The sequence below is a fragment of the Stigmatopora nigra genome, chromosome 16, assembly GCF_051989575.1.
Source record: "Stigmatopora nigra isolate UIUO_SnigA chromosome 16, RoL_Snig_1.1, whole genome shotgun sequence".
NCBI lineage: Eukaryota > Metazoa > Chordata > Actinopteri > Syngnathiformes > Syngnathidae > Stigmatopora > Stigmatopora nigra.
This window is the reverse complement of record NC_135523.1, coordinates 9,363,265-9,379,896: the sequence shown is the minus strand read 5'-3', so window position 1 is coordinate 9,379,896 and position 16,632 is coordinate 9,363,265. Positions and strand designations below refer to the sequence as shown.

Here is a 16,632-nt window from a genome sequence, read left to right as displayed (position 1 = left end):
TTACAAAGACATGCATATTAACTTAAAATTTGTGTCATATATGCGCCCCAGATAATAAGGTCGTAGTGGTGATGGTAGCAGCAGGGGATTGTTATACAATCATTAGACGGAGCTGAGCGGCCTGGTGTGCGAGTGATTAGCGTGTCGGCCTCACAGTTCTGAGATCGAGGGTTTTTCCCCAGGTCCGGACCTTCCTGTATGGAGTTTGCATGTTCTCCTCAGGTAAGTTGTCTCAGGGTACTCTCATTTGGTCCCACATCCCTTAAAAATGCAGGGAGGCTGGTTGAACACTCTAAATTCTCCCTAGGTATGAGCATGAATAGTTTTCGGTATCCTTGTGCCCTGCCATTGGCACCACCAATTCAAGATGTCCGAGGCCTGGTGCCCATAGTTAGCTAGGATAGGCTTCAGCACCCCTCTTTAACACTTGTGAGAATAAGTGGTACAGAAAATAAATGAATGGATGAATAGAAGGAGCTGTGGAAGTAGTAGTATTAGTACGGGGTTGTGTTATACATCCACTTGTTGGAGCTGTAGTATTAGTAATAGTAGTAGTTGTCAATAATTGTGTTATACATCAACTAGATAGAGCTGTGCTAAAGGGAATTTCATAAAATCAATATTGATCCATATATAATGTGGTTCGAACAATAAGGTGCAATGAGGAAAAAATATATTTTAGTTGTGCTTGATGCAGTGTGGAAACTATTATATGTATTAGTAGGCATATGTATAAGATATGTAAATTTAAATTTAAACTCTGTTTGGCAGGCTGAGTCTGAGTATGTGAAATGAATAGAAAACAAAGAAGATAAAATAATGAATATGAAAAGAAGTTAGTTATAGTATTTAGTATGCAAATGAAGAATATATAATACTGTTTAAACAAAAAATATGCAATTGCTGTGATGGCTGGAGGTATTACTTACACATTACACTACAAACTCTCTGATGGGTTGCGCTACCTGTTAGCCACATCGCCTATGGCAGAAAATATTTTTCATTTTTGCCATGATGGCAAAGACAAAATTTGACAGATAGAAGTAGCCTCGTGTCAAAAACATCAGTGAAAAGCCCTCACTTGAGGACCGTCTGCCTAAACACACCTTGCAGCCTTACAATTCTCTTTTGGAATATGATTGGCTGCAATGTAAACAAAACGATACTTGTCAGTCCAGTCATATTGCTTACCGATACAGGGCGCAGACATATAGCGAGAGTTAGGATTTTGTCTCATTCCTATCAGAAATGGAATGTATGAAAGAAAATATTTACACTCTGAGCAGTACAAAACAGCAAACGGCCGAGTTTTGTTTTGGCCCACCCATCTTGGGGAAGAAAAATAGTAAAGCAGGATGCACCAACAAATGATTCTTTTGTGAGGATACATCTCGTCAGGTGCCCTGCGATTGGCTGGCCACCAATTCAGAATGTCCCATGCCTGGTGCCCATAATTGACTGGGTTAGGCTCCAGCACCCCCCACCAACTCTGTGAGGATAAGCGTTTCGGAAGATGAATGAATGAAAATATCTCATTAGAAAAAACGTCCCATCTCCCACATGAGATGTTTTAGAAGAGAATCTGAAAATGTGTCAAAAAACAATGTGTCAAAGTTGTCAAGGATCTTTAAACGCTAATTTCTTCAAACATTAAGAATGAATCATATCCCGTCAAGCTAAAATAAATAAAAATAATGAGTTTTGATTTAACATTGATAATTCAATAAAAAAGACTTCGTGTAATTCCCTTCCTTAGTACTCATAGTTTTTAGTTGAACAATATGTATTTAGGATGTATTTGTTAATATGCATTTTTGATGTATTGGTATGTATGCATTTTGGATGTATTTGTCAATATGCATTTTTGATGTATTGGTATGTATGCATTTTGGATGTATTTGTCAATATGCATTTTGGATGTATTTGTCAATAATTTCAATCAACTTTTAGTTTCAATAAAATAGTTGAAGTCAACCTGATATTTTAAAAAGCCAAGTAAATTCGAACTGCTTACCCTCACAAGGGTTGTGGGGGCGCTGGAGCCTATCCCGACTCAGGCTGACTTGGTGGCAAGCAAATTGTAGGGCACAGGGAGACAGACAACCATTCACGCTCACACTCCTACTGATTTAGAGTGTTCAACCAGCCTACGCCACATAGTTTTCGAATATGGGAAGAAACCGGAGCACCTGGGGAAAACCCACGTAAGTCCAGGGAAGAACATGCAAACTCAACACCGACTCAGTACCGACCTGGGATCGAACAATCGACCCCAGAATTGTGAGGCCTATGCGCTAACCACCACAATATGACCAAAAATAAATAAATACATAAAAAAATACATTTAGGACAAAACAAACAAGTATTGAATAATGTCAGCTTTGTAAATGATGCAGAAAGTTCTCTCATATCAAGTGCAATAAGTGTTATATGGTGACAATGATAGTCTTTAACCAAAGTAATTGGAAATAATACACGTTTTTATGGCGTGACACCAAATGAGCAAATATTGCAGTCCTTGAGCATAAAGCTGGTGTGAAACATGGGCAAGTCCACACAGACACACACACACACACACACACACACACACACATCAAAGCCTACTTATCAGTCTACTGGAAGTGTATTAAATGTGGCAGAGGGCAAGCCATGTCACCTTCCCAGGAAACTACTCATGTGGCTCACTTGTAAAAATTACAACTGACACAAAGGCAATCTTTGTGACTGCATCGGTGCTCATAGATTGCAAGATCCCACAATTAATCTAATTTATTGTGTCTGGACAAACATTACCTGGATGCTGAAGCTTCTATCAATGCGAGACATATTGATGCTGTGTGGTTGTCCATTGGCAAGGTTCCGCTGGTCCACATCAATGGCAAAAGGCTCTTTGAGACCTCCTAGATTATAGCGGACCTGAAGAGAACCTGCGGATAAATGAGGGTAGAGTTTAAATCAAATTTACACAAGACAACAGCCCAAAAAATACCATTTCCAAAGGCAATACTGATATGTTCATCAAGATTTTCTTCTCCAAGATGGTGGCGCGCATGGGTGCAGCGGCTCTATGCTTTCCAGTTTGGTGTTTTGTTTTCTCAATCTTATCGTTATTTACTAACATCTGTGAGGCAAACTTTTTCTTCAGTTGCCAGGATTTGGTTGCGCTCGGGGGGTGATGCGATGTATCTATCATGGCAGAATGCCAACGAGTCTGAAATTATCACTTATTTGGGCCTTTTGCCGGGAAAGCGCACCTTATGGAGAAGCACTACCAATTTCGTCATACCCAGATGGTTATGATGACAATTAGGCTTTTGTCGAGTCAATGATGATGACAAAGCCTATGTCCGATTATTATTATTATAATTATATTATTATATATTTGCACTTGCAGCTAGATAAGAAAAATATACTACCATAATTACTGCTTAGTATGATGCAGTACCTACTGCACCACCGCAATGCCTCAAACTTAAATTCACTATGGAAGTAATAACTAATAACAACACTATCTACAGTTGAATTTGAATAATGCAGGAGAGAAAAGCCTTCATTGTCAATGCACAGTTCATAGCAAAATTGCAACTACTATATCGTGTATATAATGTTTGACCACTCTTGTAGTGCATTGCATTAAAATGAAATTACTCTCCTATGCGAGGAGTTCAGCAACGCAAAATTCTTCTGCTATTTTTCAGCATGGTTTCATCCACATTTCTGCATCTGAACTGATGATGAGAGTAAAATATTTACCTCGATTGCTATAGAGAAGATTGACATGGCCCAAAAAAAAAAAAAAACACGAGTTGTTTCCTTTTCAAGGTTAAAAATACTATTTAAAATTTATTAGGAGTTGTTTTTCACCCCCACGCCTCATATTCTTTAATTATGAATGAGCAACCATCTTACTGATTCTTACCATTATGCCGTAGCACCACTGCCATATGGTCTTCTGTCCTGGAGCTGACATACATCAAAATGGCTGGTGCACTGGATGTGCTGAAACTGAACGTCACTTCCTCTTTTGTTAAATTGACTTCCTGAGAAGTTAATTGACTTGTGAAGACCTTGGAATCCTTCATGGCTCCTGCTGCACTTTCAGGGAGAAGGTTGTACTTCACCATTGTTCCCATCTCAAAGAAGCCTCCAACATCTGGTGGAGAATGGACATGCTAAATCAACATGATACAAAAATGTACCAGTTATTCTAGGAACAATTCATTACTGAGAAGGTGAAAACATGTTTCTATGTTGTAGTTGTAAATAATGCAGTCCCACAGAGGGCAAGAGCCACAACAAACTGTGGGCTGGTCCAAAGCCTACATACATACAGACGTTTGCACCAGGAGGAGAATCCTACTTAAAACTTTGGCAAACATTACAGTGTGGGTTTTCAACCAGAGAAATTTACTCTAGTTTGTTTGAGGCCTGGGTTCAAAATGACTGCAATTGACCAAAGGCACCCTAGGAAATGCATCCACACCAGGGAGAATCAAAAGCAGATTAAGAAAAGAGGAATGCACACAGACAGAACTGAAAGTTGGGACTTTTAAATGATCTGGGTTTTGATTGGCTGTGTTTCTTAACGCGTCTTGTGTTTCTCTGTGTATGGTACTTGTCTTGTGCTCATTAAGTTTTCTGTTTGACCCGTGCTTGTCTGCCCTTTCGTGTGTTTTACCCAATCAGTTTCCCTTAGCCTTGTGCCATATCAAGGTGTTCCCTGTTGTTTTTGTGTGTGTATTGAGTTCATGATTGCTTTCATTTGATGTGAGTTCATTGTCGTGTCTTGTTTTCTCAAACTAAGTCAAATATCAAATAGTGGACTACAAAGGGTGCTGCCATCAAGTATCAATACAAATGAATGACGTGTTCAAAATACTGAAGAGTCCATAATACAAAGGTCTACACAAGAAACACCAAATGACAAAGAAATTAATTTAAGATGGTTAAAATCGCCTATATCAAATACTCTACTACTCAGATCTCTAAGCAGAAAAATATTAGGAGATACTGAAATTGTACTAAGGATAAGCGATTCGGAAAATGAAAATAGAAGCCGTCCTGTTAAAAAAGAAGAAGACTTGAGATTTATCTCCAGTAACTAAACTTGGTAACTAACTGTTGTGTGTTGTGCGTGTGTGTGTGTGTGAGGGGGGGGGGGGGGGGTCGAGGTGCATCCACAAAATTGCTTTTTAGCCCTTATGCTTTTTAGCCCTTATGCTACTTCATAGTGAAGAAACTTAAAGGTTTAAAATGCTGGCTCTGTTAAATCCAATTTCAGCTTAACTCCAATTGAAAACCATTTTGCTGTTTTCTAAAGGTACTTTGAATTACGTGAAAACGGGGAGCCGCCTGTTGGATTCGGTCCCGAGAAATAAACTACTTGCAAGCAAAAAAGGAATGAAAAGTCACCTGCAAGTTACAGGGGACTTTTGCGTTTGTGGCTGCAAAACAAGTACTCATAAGTGTTTGTGTAACGGGTCGATGCAGGTTCATTGAATATGATGCATGCTGAGGAAACCTTCTTGCCTATACCTTCAAGCGAGAATGCCTGCAGTAAGTGTCCTAGCCTAGGTTTGTAGTATGCCGTGCTCTCCTGCCATGCTGACTGCAAGAATTGTTTTGTTGTAGTGATTTTTAATAATTCGATGATACTGCAGGTATCCAAGAAATTGTACTAAACAAACACAATGAAAATGCGTATGATAATTCCGAATTTGTATTGTTTCTTCCTTTCTTACAGGACAAAGGAGTTTAATATGAGGAGAAAAAGAAGTACTCTGGAGAGTTTATTTCATTTGTCTGTCCAGTTTGCTTTCATAGATTCATTTGAATAATGTTTATTGGTAGTTTTATGAAATGGTTCCAGGAAAGATTCATTTAAATGATCAATCCTAAATATATATATACCGTTCCCATGTGCCTGAGTACAGTGTCTTTGGGGGTCATAATGGGTTTTGTATCATGCTTTCATTTAAATAACTTTTTAGAGTTCGAGAGTCATCATCAATATTAGCATTTCAGCAGTAAGAATATAGTTAGCGAAGTGGATTTAATTAAAAATTATGTTTAACATACTTCAGGGTTTATGTTAATTCTTAAAAATCATTTAATAGCAACAGATTTATCTGATTTGAATGATTTTAGGAGAACTGGAAGAGTTGGTGATTATATTTTGTAGTAGCGTATACCTATATAAAGACAGACAACATCTTTAACATATGCATGGTGTTTTCTGATGTGTAATAGTTGAGAGAAACAATTAAAAGCCTGCATAACTATCATGTTGTAATAAAAGAGGTAGGTGGGAAAGAAGCATAGCTGGGTGACAAGGGTGGAGAAAGAGGTGATGCAGCGGGGGTTGGACATAAAAGGCAACTGGAACAAGAAAAAATGAAGAACACAAAGAGAAGGGGGAGCATGACTGAAGAATAAAGGCGAATCACTGAGCAGAGGAAAAATGAAGCAAAAGCATGAAATGAAGGAATGAGGGGATTGATGTCACAAATTCAAAAATAAATGCAAAAGGAGAATGATCCATCCTTCTTTTGTACCAGCGTGCATCCACACGGGCACGCTTTAAGTAAATGCCATTCTCTAAACTCTGAAATGCTGGTGACAGAATTCCTAGTAGGCCTTACCCTCGCATATCGCCTGACTCTGTCACAGTTTTGTGCAGAACCTACCCACAAACAGCTTCACTGTCATGTTGTCACCACAGTGCCAAGACCACAGGGGGAAAAAGCTTTAGGAAACAAATTAATTCACGTGTCGGGGATCACGTCAAATTCTAAGCAAGCACAGTGACTCTGAAGGCAGTGTCAAACATCTTCATGGAACATGAAGATTGATTTGGGAGTTGCAGCATTGAATGGCTCCCCAAGAAGGCAGATTTAACCCTTACAAAAAAACTGACAAGACTTTAGAAAATGCTGTCAAGTATGAAATATTTGGACTGTTTGATTTTGCAGTTTTTATATATATTTTTTACCTTTTATGGTTTTTCTCTGGGTACTCCGGTTTCCTCCCACATTCCTAAAACATGCATGGTAGGCTGGAATAGGCTCCAGTACTCCACACAACCCATTGAGGATTAAGTGGTTCAGAAAATGAATGAATGTGGCAATTATTTTAAAACAATACTTTTAAAACAAAGATTTGCCAGCCCAATTAAATCTATATAAAAAAATTCTTTTCAACTGAATGATCAAGCTGAGTGACACTAATTTGGTACAGGCCAAACTAACTTCCAATAGGGTTACAGTGGCTTGTGATTGCAGTTATCCGATATTCTCCCAGGCTATAGGAGACTAATGTAACAGCTCTATTATTCGTCATCTTTTTTATGCCAGGGCCATTTACTAAACACACCATTACAATCAATAGAGCATGTACGTAGTAATAGTATGAGAATTTTTCAACCATTTTCAAATGGTTGGGTATATTATTGGCGAAAAGACATTGCAAAATTTGCTTTGTCACAGTAAGAATAATCCAGGTGCAAGCAGTTTAATCCCAATATGAGTCTAATGGATTTTAGTCATGAGAATACAGTTTCACATGCTTGTTGATCAAAATGTGTCTGAAAATGCTGCACAGATTGCTCACCTTGAGTACAGAAAGGGCCATCATAGGCAGTGACAGTGCAGTCACATGAGTAACCGTTGTACTTCTCCACACACTTTCCCCCGTTGCGGCAATACATGCCATAACTGGTACAGTGGCCTTGGCAGCCGGGTTTGACCCCAGGCGTCACCTTGGCTCTCTCATCCAGGTCAAGGGTGACTCCGTTCATCCTTAGAGCCCTGATGCAGCCCAAGAAGCCTCTCTGGCCCCCTGCGGCACCTGCGCAAAAAGAGGAATTAGTAATCAGGAGCTCCAAAAGAAAGACTTGAAGTCAGGGTCAGAAAAATAATTTGGTATGCAAACGGACTATTTTCACCACTATATATCTTAATGCCTGGAGGAATCACTGCTGTTATATGAAACTCTCCAACTGAGCTGCTGTCCTTGAAACAACCTTCAGATGATATAGTTTTGTACTAATTTGACAAGCCCAATGAAGACAATGATTTATTGAACATTAGGCAAATGTACATGCATGAAGGATTCACAGCCAGTACTACTAGCTACATACTAAATACAGTGCTTGCCTCCAAAGGCCTACTTTAACTGCCCACATCAACGTTTATTCTTAGCCTTGGGGTGTCCAAAGCCCTCCATTCATCCTCCTTTTGGCCTTGTTCTATCAATGCCTAACTGCTCATTACCATGGATAGAGAATGAGCTTTAGGTAGATTGATATGTGCCTTAATGACTATAGCAATAAAACATTTATAAAATGACACCCACAGGTATACGTATATTTAAAGTGTAATTGCAGTAAACACCATGCTCCGATGCTAGCAAAAGCCAAGGGGCATTTTAGATATTAAAATCTCTCAGATGTATCTCTTCAATTACTGACAAGTGTCCATTTTAAAGATGCACACACACACACACACACACACACACAAACAAAGGTAAGCCACATTGGTACTAGACTACGATGTCGAGATTACTAATAAATCTTTTGTCGTCATGCATTATTCATGTGGGGATGCAGCTGTGCTTGTACGCACTTCTGCATCTATTTTCTGATTCCACAGTGGAGTTCACCCCCTTCAACACTTGTTAATTAATCTATTTTGTGCCACTGATTGGCTGGAGGGTTCCGCCACCTGTTTACCTCATTTCAAACTTGTCTTTGATTAAATGGACACTACTCTAAACCAATAGAGATTAAATCCCACACATGCCTGATCAGATTGTGTGAACAATCAATGTTTGCATTTTGAAGTAGAATAATTAGAATGTATCCATCCCATAGTATGAATTCATCAGTAGGAGACACTTAGTGGTATACAGGTGCTACATACTACACTAACACATAATTAACTATATCTCAAATCAATAAAATCATTTCCTGAGCAGTTAAATATCATTCATAGAATGGTGGTAAGTTTGCCATTTTACCTGTGCTTTATTTATTTGTTCTGTTCTTTAGTATGTTATTTGTTTTGTATTAGATTAAATTTGGACCTCTAGATGAAAAATACCACGTCTAGAGTCTTCACAATCTAATGTTATTTCCAAGGACTCAATCTTATCTCTTGACTTTTATTTGCCAGTCTAAAATTTGATAGCTGTTAGTTTACGGCAATGTCTTGCCCCATTAGAGAAGACTTAATGTTGATGGATCCCTTCATGAAAACTACTTCTGTATTGAAATGAAGAGGAGTCGGTAATAACAGCATGAATCAAAACAAGTATCAATACAAACAGCACATTCATCCTCCCTAATGTTAATGTAGCGAGAGGGAATGGAGATGCAGCAGAATCGCAGGTGAGATTTGAGTTGGAGAGTGTAACTTGCCATTTTGTCTCTCAGCTGGTACCACTGAGACATTTTATTGCACTCATTAAATGTTACCTACTGTCTTGGCAGGTTTGTGAAGCTGGCTTTCCTGTGACAGGGTGTCACGCAATTGCAGTAAGAAGCAATAAGCGGTGGATCCGTTGAGAGAGACGACGGAAAAACAAGCATCCAAACAGAAGAAAGCAGTGAGCATGCAAAAATGACACAAAAAAACAACAACAACAACGGATTAATTGAGAACGAGGCATCAAACAGATGGTTAAATGAATCGAATGTGAGAGTTGCATGCATGTATTAAGTAAATCGGGAAGCTAAAATTTAATCGCGTCAAGTAAATGACAGAAGGGTGATGCTCTAAGGATTCACTTTCAAGGCCATTCAAGCAAATGAACTGCTGTGCACCAACACCAAGGCAATCTAATACTTGATGAGGAGCAGATTGACTGTGAGGGAAAGAGATGTAGATGGCACTCTTGCGCATGCAGGGAAAAGGGCTGGAATTTGTTTTGGTGTTAAATGACACAAACACAACAGTACAACCTTACCATATGTAAATAAGTAAATAGATAATAAAAATATTGTCGTATTCTGATCATATGCTTAATAGTTACACAAGGTAGAGTAAAAAATTCAACCAAGGATAACTATATTTTAGAAATATATGAAAGGAAGAACATCAATTTGCTTGACCCATTTTCTTGAAAACTATCTCAAAGATGATGTCAAGTCTAATGCATCATGTGATTCATTGCTCTCGCTTAAATACTAAAAGAGTTGGGTACATGTCCTATGAATAACATTTAGACTTTGAATTATTATGTTTCACAAAGCAATAGGTCCCCCATAATTGACACAGCAATCAAATGATTACGCCTTGCCCCTAAATTTGATTTTTTTTTCTCAAAACAATTTTATTTAAGGTTCCATTTGAAAATAGATGAAGCTGGACAAGAATAAAGCCATGTTATACGCAATATTTTATCTTAGTTTTGTTAGAATTGGTCTCAGAGAAAGAAAATTTCCGAAGAAACAGCATGTTTTCATAGTTTTTTTAAATGTGGATTAGCAGGTCAGGTCCACCTTTATGGAGTTTACATGTTCTCCCTGGGTCTGAATGGGTTTTCTCCGGGTAGTCCGGTTTCCTCCCACATTCCAATGAATGCATGGTAGGCTGATTGGACACTCTAAATTGGCCGTAGGAATGAGTGTGAGTGGGAATGGTAGTTTGCCTCTTTGTGCCCTGCGATTGGCTGACCACCAATTCAACCTCTGGCTAGAAGTCAGCTGGGATGGGCTCCAGCACCCCCCACAACCCTAGTGAGAATAAAGCGGTTCAGAAAATGAGATATGAGTTTTAGGTTTAGATGTAAAATGTCCACTAATACTGGAATGACCTCATAGCAATTCCTTGTATAGTTGGTATTTAAAAAGAGCATCATGTAAAATCTATAAATAGTGCTGTGTGTCGACGTCAAACGGCGAAATTTAGCACAGTGCTTATTTTTGCCTCCATTAAATCATGAGAGGTGAGGTTAATAAGAGCTGTCCACTTTTGATTAGATGCGTATTAAAAGCCATGTTATGGTCTTGGTGGATAGTTCCTTTCCTTCCTGGAGATTGATCAGAAATAAGAACATGCTGTCCCTTCTGTAGCAGTACAAGTAGTCCCTCTTATTCTTCTTCCAATATTTCTTGTATCAGTGGAGCTGTTCTTAAATGTGCAGCCAGCCAATTTGGACTCGGAATATGGGCGTGCGTGAATGAGCTGCCTTTGGGTCGCCGTTGAATTTTCAGCTTTGTACAAAGAATTAAATTGCAAAGAGGATTTTCACCATGTCAAATCCCTTTTCGCATCACTGATGTGATGCATGAGGCAAACTGGGACTAGGAAGGTGAAGAGGTTGTAAAAGTGAAGGTTTGAAGAAATCACAAGAAAAAAGATGCTCCAGGCAAGATAACTGATTGGAATTTGGAGCTATTTTGTAGTCACAATAGTTGCCTCAGCACATAATTTAGCTGGACATCTGTTTAGACTGCAACTTAGAAGTTTGGTTTCTCGACCACTGAGAGGGAAAAATGAGAGGGGAATGGGAAAGCACAGTGAGATAACACGTAAGTGAAAAAGGAATAGAGCAAATTAAGCTCACCATGACCCCAGCGTAACTGTTTTACTAAAGGCGAATTCACACCAGGGAAGTCCATAATTTGCTTTGTTTGGTCAGGACCAAAGTACATTTGCTCCAAACTTTTTTGGTGCGGCTCCTTTTCACATTGTACGTTTTAAAAGCCACCTGGGATTTGACAACAAACTTACACATGCGCAAATGTCATTCTATCATTGGGGACTCTGGGTAGAGAAACATAGTAAAATACGCAAGTTAAGTTTAGTTGAGCTCCTGGTTATAGCATTCATGCTCATCTCAATGTGATTCATCCGACCACAAGAGTTTTCGAGATGTATGGGTACTCAATTATTATGCAATGTCAATTCTACATGTAATTATCTGAAGACATTCTCCTGGAACCCTGCTGTACTGCTAACCAAATATAATTTCCTATAATGCCTATTGCTACGGAAGCTTGTTATGTGTAATTATGTGTGTGATTTCAGCATTGGTTTGAAACATGGTTTGGTCGCTTTCATACATGAAGCAAACTCCTCTTGGAAGCAAACCGAGACCACCTTTTCTGCAGGGTCTCGGACCAGCTGTTTTTTCCGCACCAGAGTCCGCTGGTTTCTATTCACACAGGTCCAAAAGGTGCGAACTATCTACTTTTTAGGTTTGATCTGGACCATAGAGGGCAGGTGTGAATACACCTCACATGTTACATGATATAGTCTGAAATCAAGGAATGATGCATCAATATCTGTCAGGGACACATTGGCCCTCAGTTTGCAATGTTCCTTTTGTTTAATTTAAAAAAAATCAATGCAGATGATTTCTTTCAAACTACAAAAAGGTGACCTTGTATGTTTAAATTTGTTTAATGCCCAACCCCGCAGAGCCAACACATAGCAGCGTTGGATGTTTGACTTACCTTCATTAAAAAGGCTTATCGGTTATGAGTTCCTGAAGAAGTGTCTGCTCATGTGTGATTAAATATGAAACTCCAATGTAATTGAATGTGTGGGATTAATAATGAACTAAGCTGCGCTGAAGCCATTTATGAGAAAATTTCCATAGACGCTGTGGACCTTATTTAACTAAAAATATGTATTAAACATTCAAATGTTCCCCGTACAGTACATATAAGGTGGTCTTAAAGAGATAAAGATAGAGTACAAAAAGTGTTTTAATTAACACCCATCAATTTTCTTTTGTACTTGAAGGGATGACAAAAGTGCTGGAGACTATCTTTGCTGACTTTGGGTGGGAAGAAAGGCACATCCTGAACTGGTTGCCAGCCAATCAGATGGAACATAAAAAAAATCTACAAAAATATGCATTGATATTGTCTTGTCAAAAATGATGGAATCGCCAGCCTTGATTGCAGTTCATGAAGTAGTTTTTTTGTGTTGAAAAATAATAAAATAAAATCATAAAAGTTATTTAAATTGTCCTTTTTCTGATATTATAAAAATCAAGAGTAAACATAGTATAGTCAGTAGTTATTACTTTTTGAGAAAAAAAATAGGGGGGAAATGGAAACATCTAATTCTGAGGACAAAAAAAAACATGATCAAACAAACATGGCGTGTGAGTGTTATATATATTTGTTTATAAGTTTATAAATAGGTATGTGTATATATATATATATATATATATATATATATATATATATATATATATATATATATATATATATATATATATATATATATATATATATATATATCTATTTATATATATATATATATATATATATATATATATATATATATATATATATATATATATATATATATATATATATATATATATATATATATATATATATATATATATATATATATATATATATATATATATATATATATATATATTTATTCATGTATTTATTTTATTTATTAACTTACTTATACCTATCTATTTATGTCTAAATTGCCTTCCTATATCTGCATTCTCACCCTCTTGCTACTGTGATAACGAATCCAATCAATTGGTTTAATGAGTGACAAACAGTGTTGTTCACTAATCTGACTCCAAAATTGCTTTTGTCAAAAAAAGGTTTTGAGTCTGAAAAACAAAACCTCTCAGTCAAAATAATGTTAATTCAAAAGTGCTGCTTGTTAACATTTTTCTCTGCAAGCAAAGTGCTTATATTACTCATATTATCTGTTTTCTTTAAACTGTAATTTTAATATCTTTAAAGTTACACATTACCAAGTAATGCAATTGAAATGACTTTCTTGCAACTTGATGAGGTCATCGGGTGTCACTAGGCTACGCAATGACAAATTCCAAATATATTCAAACAGAGGACATTTAGCATCTCCACATTTTGATTAATGGCAGATTGGAAGGAACCGTTAGGTGCATCCTGCTACCTCCTGTACAAGAGTGAGTACCATCCATTCCTAGCCTTGATACCCCCATTTTCTCTTGAGTACATTGAGACGTACACCCGCAAACAGTAAGCAACGGCAAACGATAATTAAATTCTTTGGTAAAAAATATAATCATCGATTTGTATGAATTTTATTGATTACTAGTTCCATCTTTGGGCCCTCAGCTTGGTCTGAGTAAATAACTGCTAATGATACCAGTTTTAAAAAAAAAAAAAAACATCTGTCCTTTTGTTGCTTCCGTATGCCAGAAATGTTCCATTGGAAATGATGAGGATCTGAAAAAAATGCTTTTCCCCCCTACACAATTAAACAACTGAGTGAACAATCCCTCAGACTGGCTGTTCAGTAAAATTTGCCAACGGCCATAGTCATAGTTGTTGGACTCACCCACATAGAGCTGGCTGAACAGTTCTAACCGGGTGTGCCCTTGCGTAGGTGCTGGATGAGATACATGGTAGTTCTGGTCCAGCTGGAGAACTGCCTCCTTGATGTTCCGCTCGGCCATCACACGGTGCCACTGGTCGTCGTTGAGAGGTTCATCAGAATGAACAGTTAACTCCACTGGGCCATTCCCCACATCGAAAGAAAAAGAGATGACTTTGGGAGCTGTTTATGATGGGAAAAAATAGATCTTTTAGTCTTTTCATACACACAAAAAAATCCTCAGGTTATTAGATTTAAAGTTTAAAAGGCACCAGGATTACAATGTGAACTGGTTTGGGGTCAACAATTTGAAAAAGCTAGGATTTGGAGGGTAGCAATAATACCTAATAATAGTATATCTAAAAATAGCCAAATGTACGTACAATTAGTCTGTGTTCTGGACAGACTTAATCGAGAACAGTGTCAATCAATGCAGAGCATAACCAAGATTAAATTCAGAGGGATGTCCATGAGAAGTGAACCTAACCTATAGACTCACTCAGTGTGAAATTTGTACATCCTACTATATAATGCTACGATGATTTTAAATTTGATTTAATACATATTTAAACATAACATTAACATGTTGATGCTCAGTGTGAAGTGTTCTGAATTTAGATAAATTTACCAATGGAAGTGCACATATTGTTCTCTAAACAATGTCCTAAAGTGGAAAAAGTTAGGAACCACTGGTCCAAAGGAATTCTACTTTCCTAGTTCCAATAGTCAATCAACAATAAAAGTGACACTTTCTAAAGCCCCCAGACGTCTACTTCAGCAGCAGTCATCTGTACAAGTAAATGTGCACTCAATTTCTAATCTAATGGCTCATTTATTTCAAACCAATTCATTTGCCTCATATAGATTTCTACCCGGTGATACGTGACAGATGTGGACAAGCACTAATCTCACAGGCAAGGTCGATAGGCACAGCAACTGTTGGATTTCACACAATATATATTTATGTCAAACTAACTTTGATTATCTATTTCTATTTGCAGTTTTTGAGCATTCACAAGAGGGGTGGCAAAACCAGGAGCTCAAGTCAAAGTGGACAGATAAGATCAAGACAAATGGCAGCGTGTGTAAAGTGATAAGAAAAGAAGAGAGCAAAACTTAATCGAGTAAGGTGACCTTGTTTGGCTGCACGATTAATTTTCATAATTTTTCTGTGCATGTGTATATTAGGGAAGGAAGCCAACGGAATGGGTGGTGTTTAGGCTAAACTGAAAAAAACTGCTTAACAAATCAACCCCTCTCTGCAGGTAACTTTGCTCAGTTAATAAAAATGTTGTGGCACGATAGACATAATTAGGACAAGAGGCAATATATTTCATAGCTCGTATCATAAAATCTTGTACATAAATGAATGACAGCTCTTCTCATTTGTACTTTGGAGGCATCCATTCATGTTTTATCTAAAAAGGGAACAACGCAGCATTCAGGTCACACTTATTTTTGCATCAGAAAGTCTATTTGCAGCTGTGAAATAACAAAAAAATACAAATCAGATTTAATCCACTCTTCCAAATGTTAGACATGGCATGTTTGACTGAAAATGACTTTGAATTAAATTGTAAAATAGCCATATTGAGTTTTGTGCCATTTGGCAGATAGACCCTGCAGTGTGCAAATGTCTTTAAAAAACAAAAACAAAAAAAGATTTGACCATTTAGTAGCACTAAATTTCTGCTTCATTATGACTTTATTTGGTTCAGATATTAGCAAGGCTATTTGTATGTAATTGGTAATGGAAATAATGTCTTACTTTGGATTCGACCCATCCTTCTGTTCCTATTTGTCTCTTCTTTTACGGCTCACTTGTATGCACTTGCCTGACCTTCTATTTAGATTATTTGCTAGATGCATGATATCACATGGTTAGTCTGAATGCATTAACCTATAAGATAAATTTAAGAAAGTGATGCCTCAAAGACAAACAGCCAAATGTTCAAGCAATGTGACGGATTTTACTACACTGATGTATGATCCTTGTTGAACAGTGCAGGTCTGCAGGGCGGAGGACAAACAGCACGTATTTCAATGTGCAGACTGCATGTTAACTTGCTGTAAAATTTAAATGATTTCCTTATTTGTGTTCAGCCTAGGCAGACTAAAAAAGCCATAGAGGTGTGCATGTGGATTTATAGAGGTAGACGATACGTTATTAATATGACACGTAGTTTAATTTTGACTGATCATATTTGACAAGCAATTGCTATGTTGGTTAGCGGTCGGATGTTTCTTGTGTTTAAACATTATTTTTGCCATTATCAGAAGT

The 16,632-nt window shown here is 37.5% G+C and overlaps 1 protein-coding gene across 2 annotated transcripts in view; it reads right to left on the bottom strand.

The window, feature by feature from the left end:
• cntnap2a (contactin associated protein 2a) overlaps positions 1–16,632 on the bottom strand; it is a 231,862-nt gene that overhangs the window by 25,190 nt on the left and 190,040 nt on the right. The window contains exons 19-23 of one of the 2 annotated variants that reach the window (XM_077736044.1): positions 14,316–14,534; positions 9,477–9,506; positions 7,609–7,845; positions 3,920–4,153; positions 2,794–2,927 (exon numbers count right to left, since the gene is read on the bottom strand). In XM_077736044.1, the coding sequence (XP_077592170.1) occupies positions 2,794–2,927; positions 3,920–4,153; positions 7,609–7,845; positions 9,477–9,506; positions 14,316–14,534 (854 nt within the window). The remainder of the gene's footprint in view (positions 1–2,793; positions 2,928–3,919; positions 4,154–7,608; positions 7,846–9,476; positions 9,507–14,315; positions 14,535–16,632) is intronic. The other variant, XM_077736045.1, reaches the window with a different exon arrangement.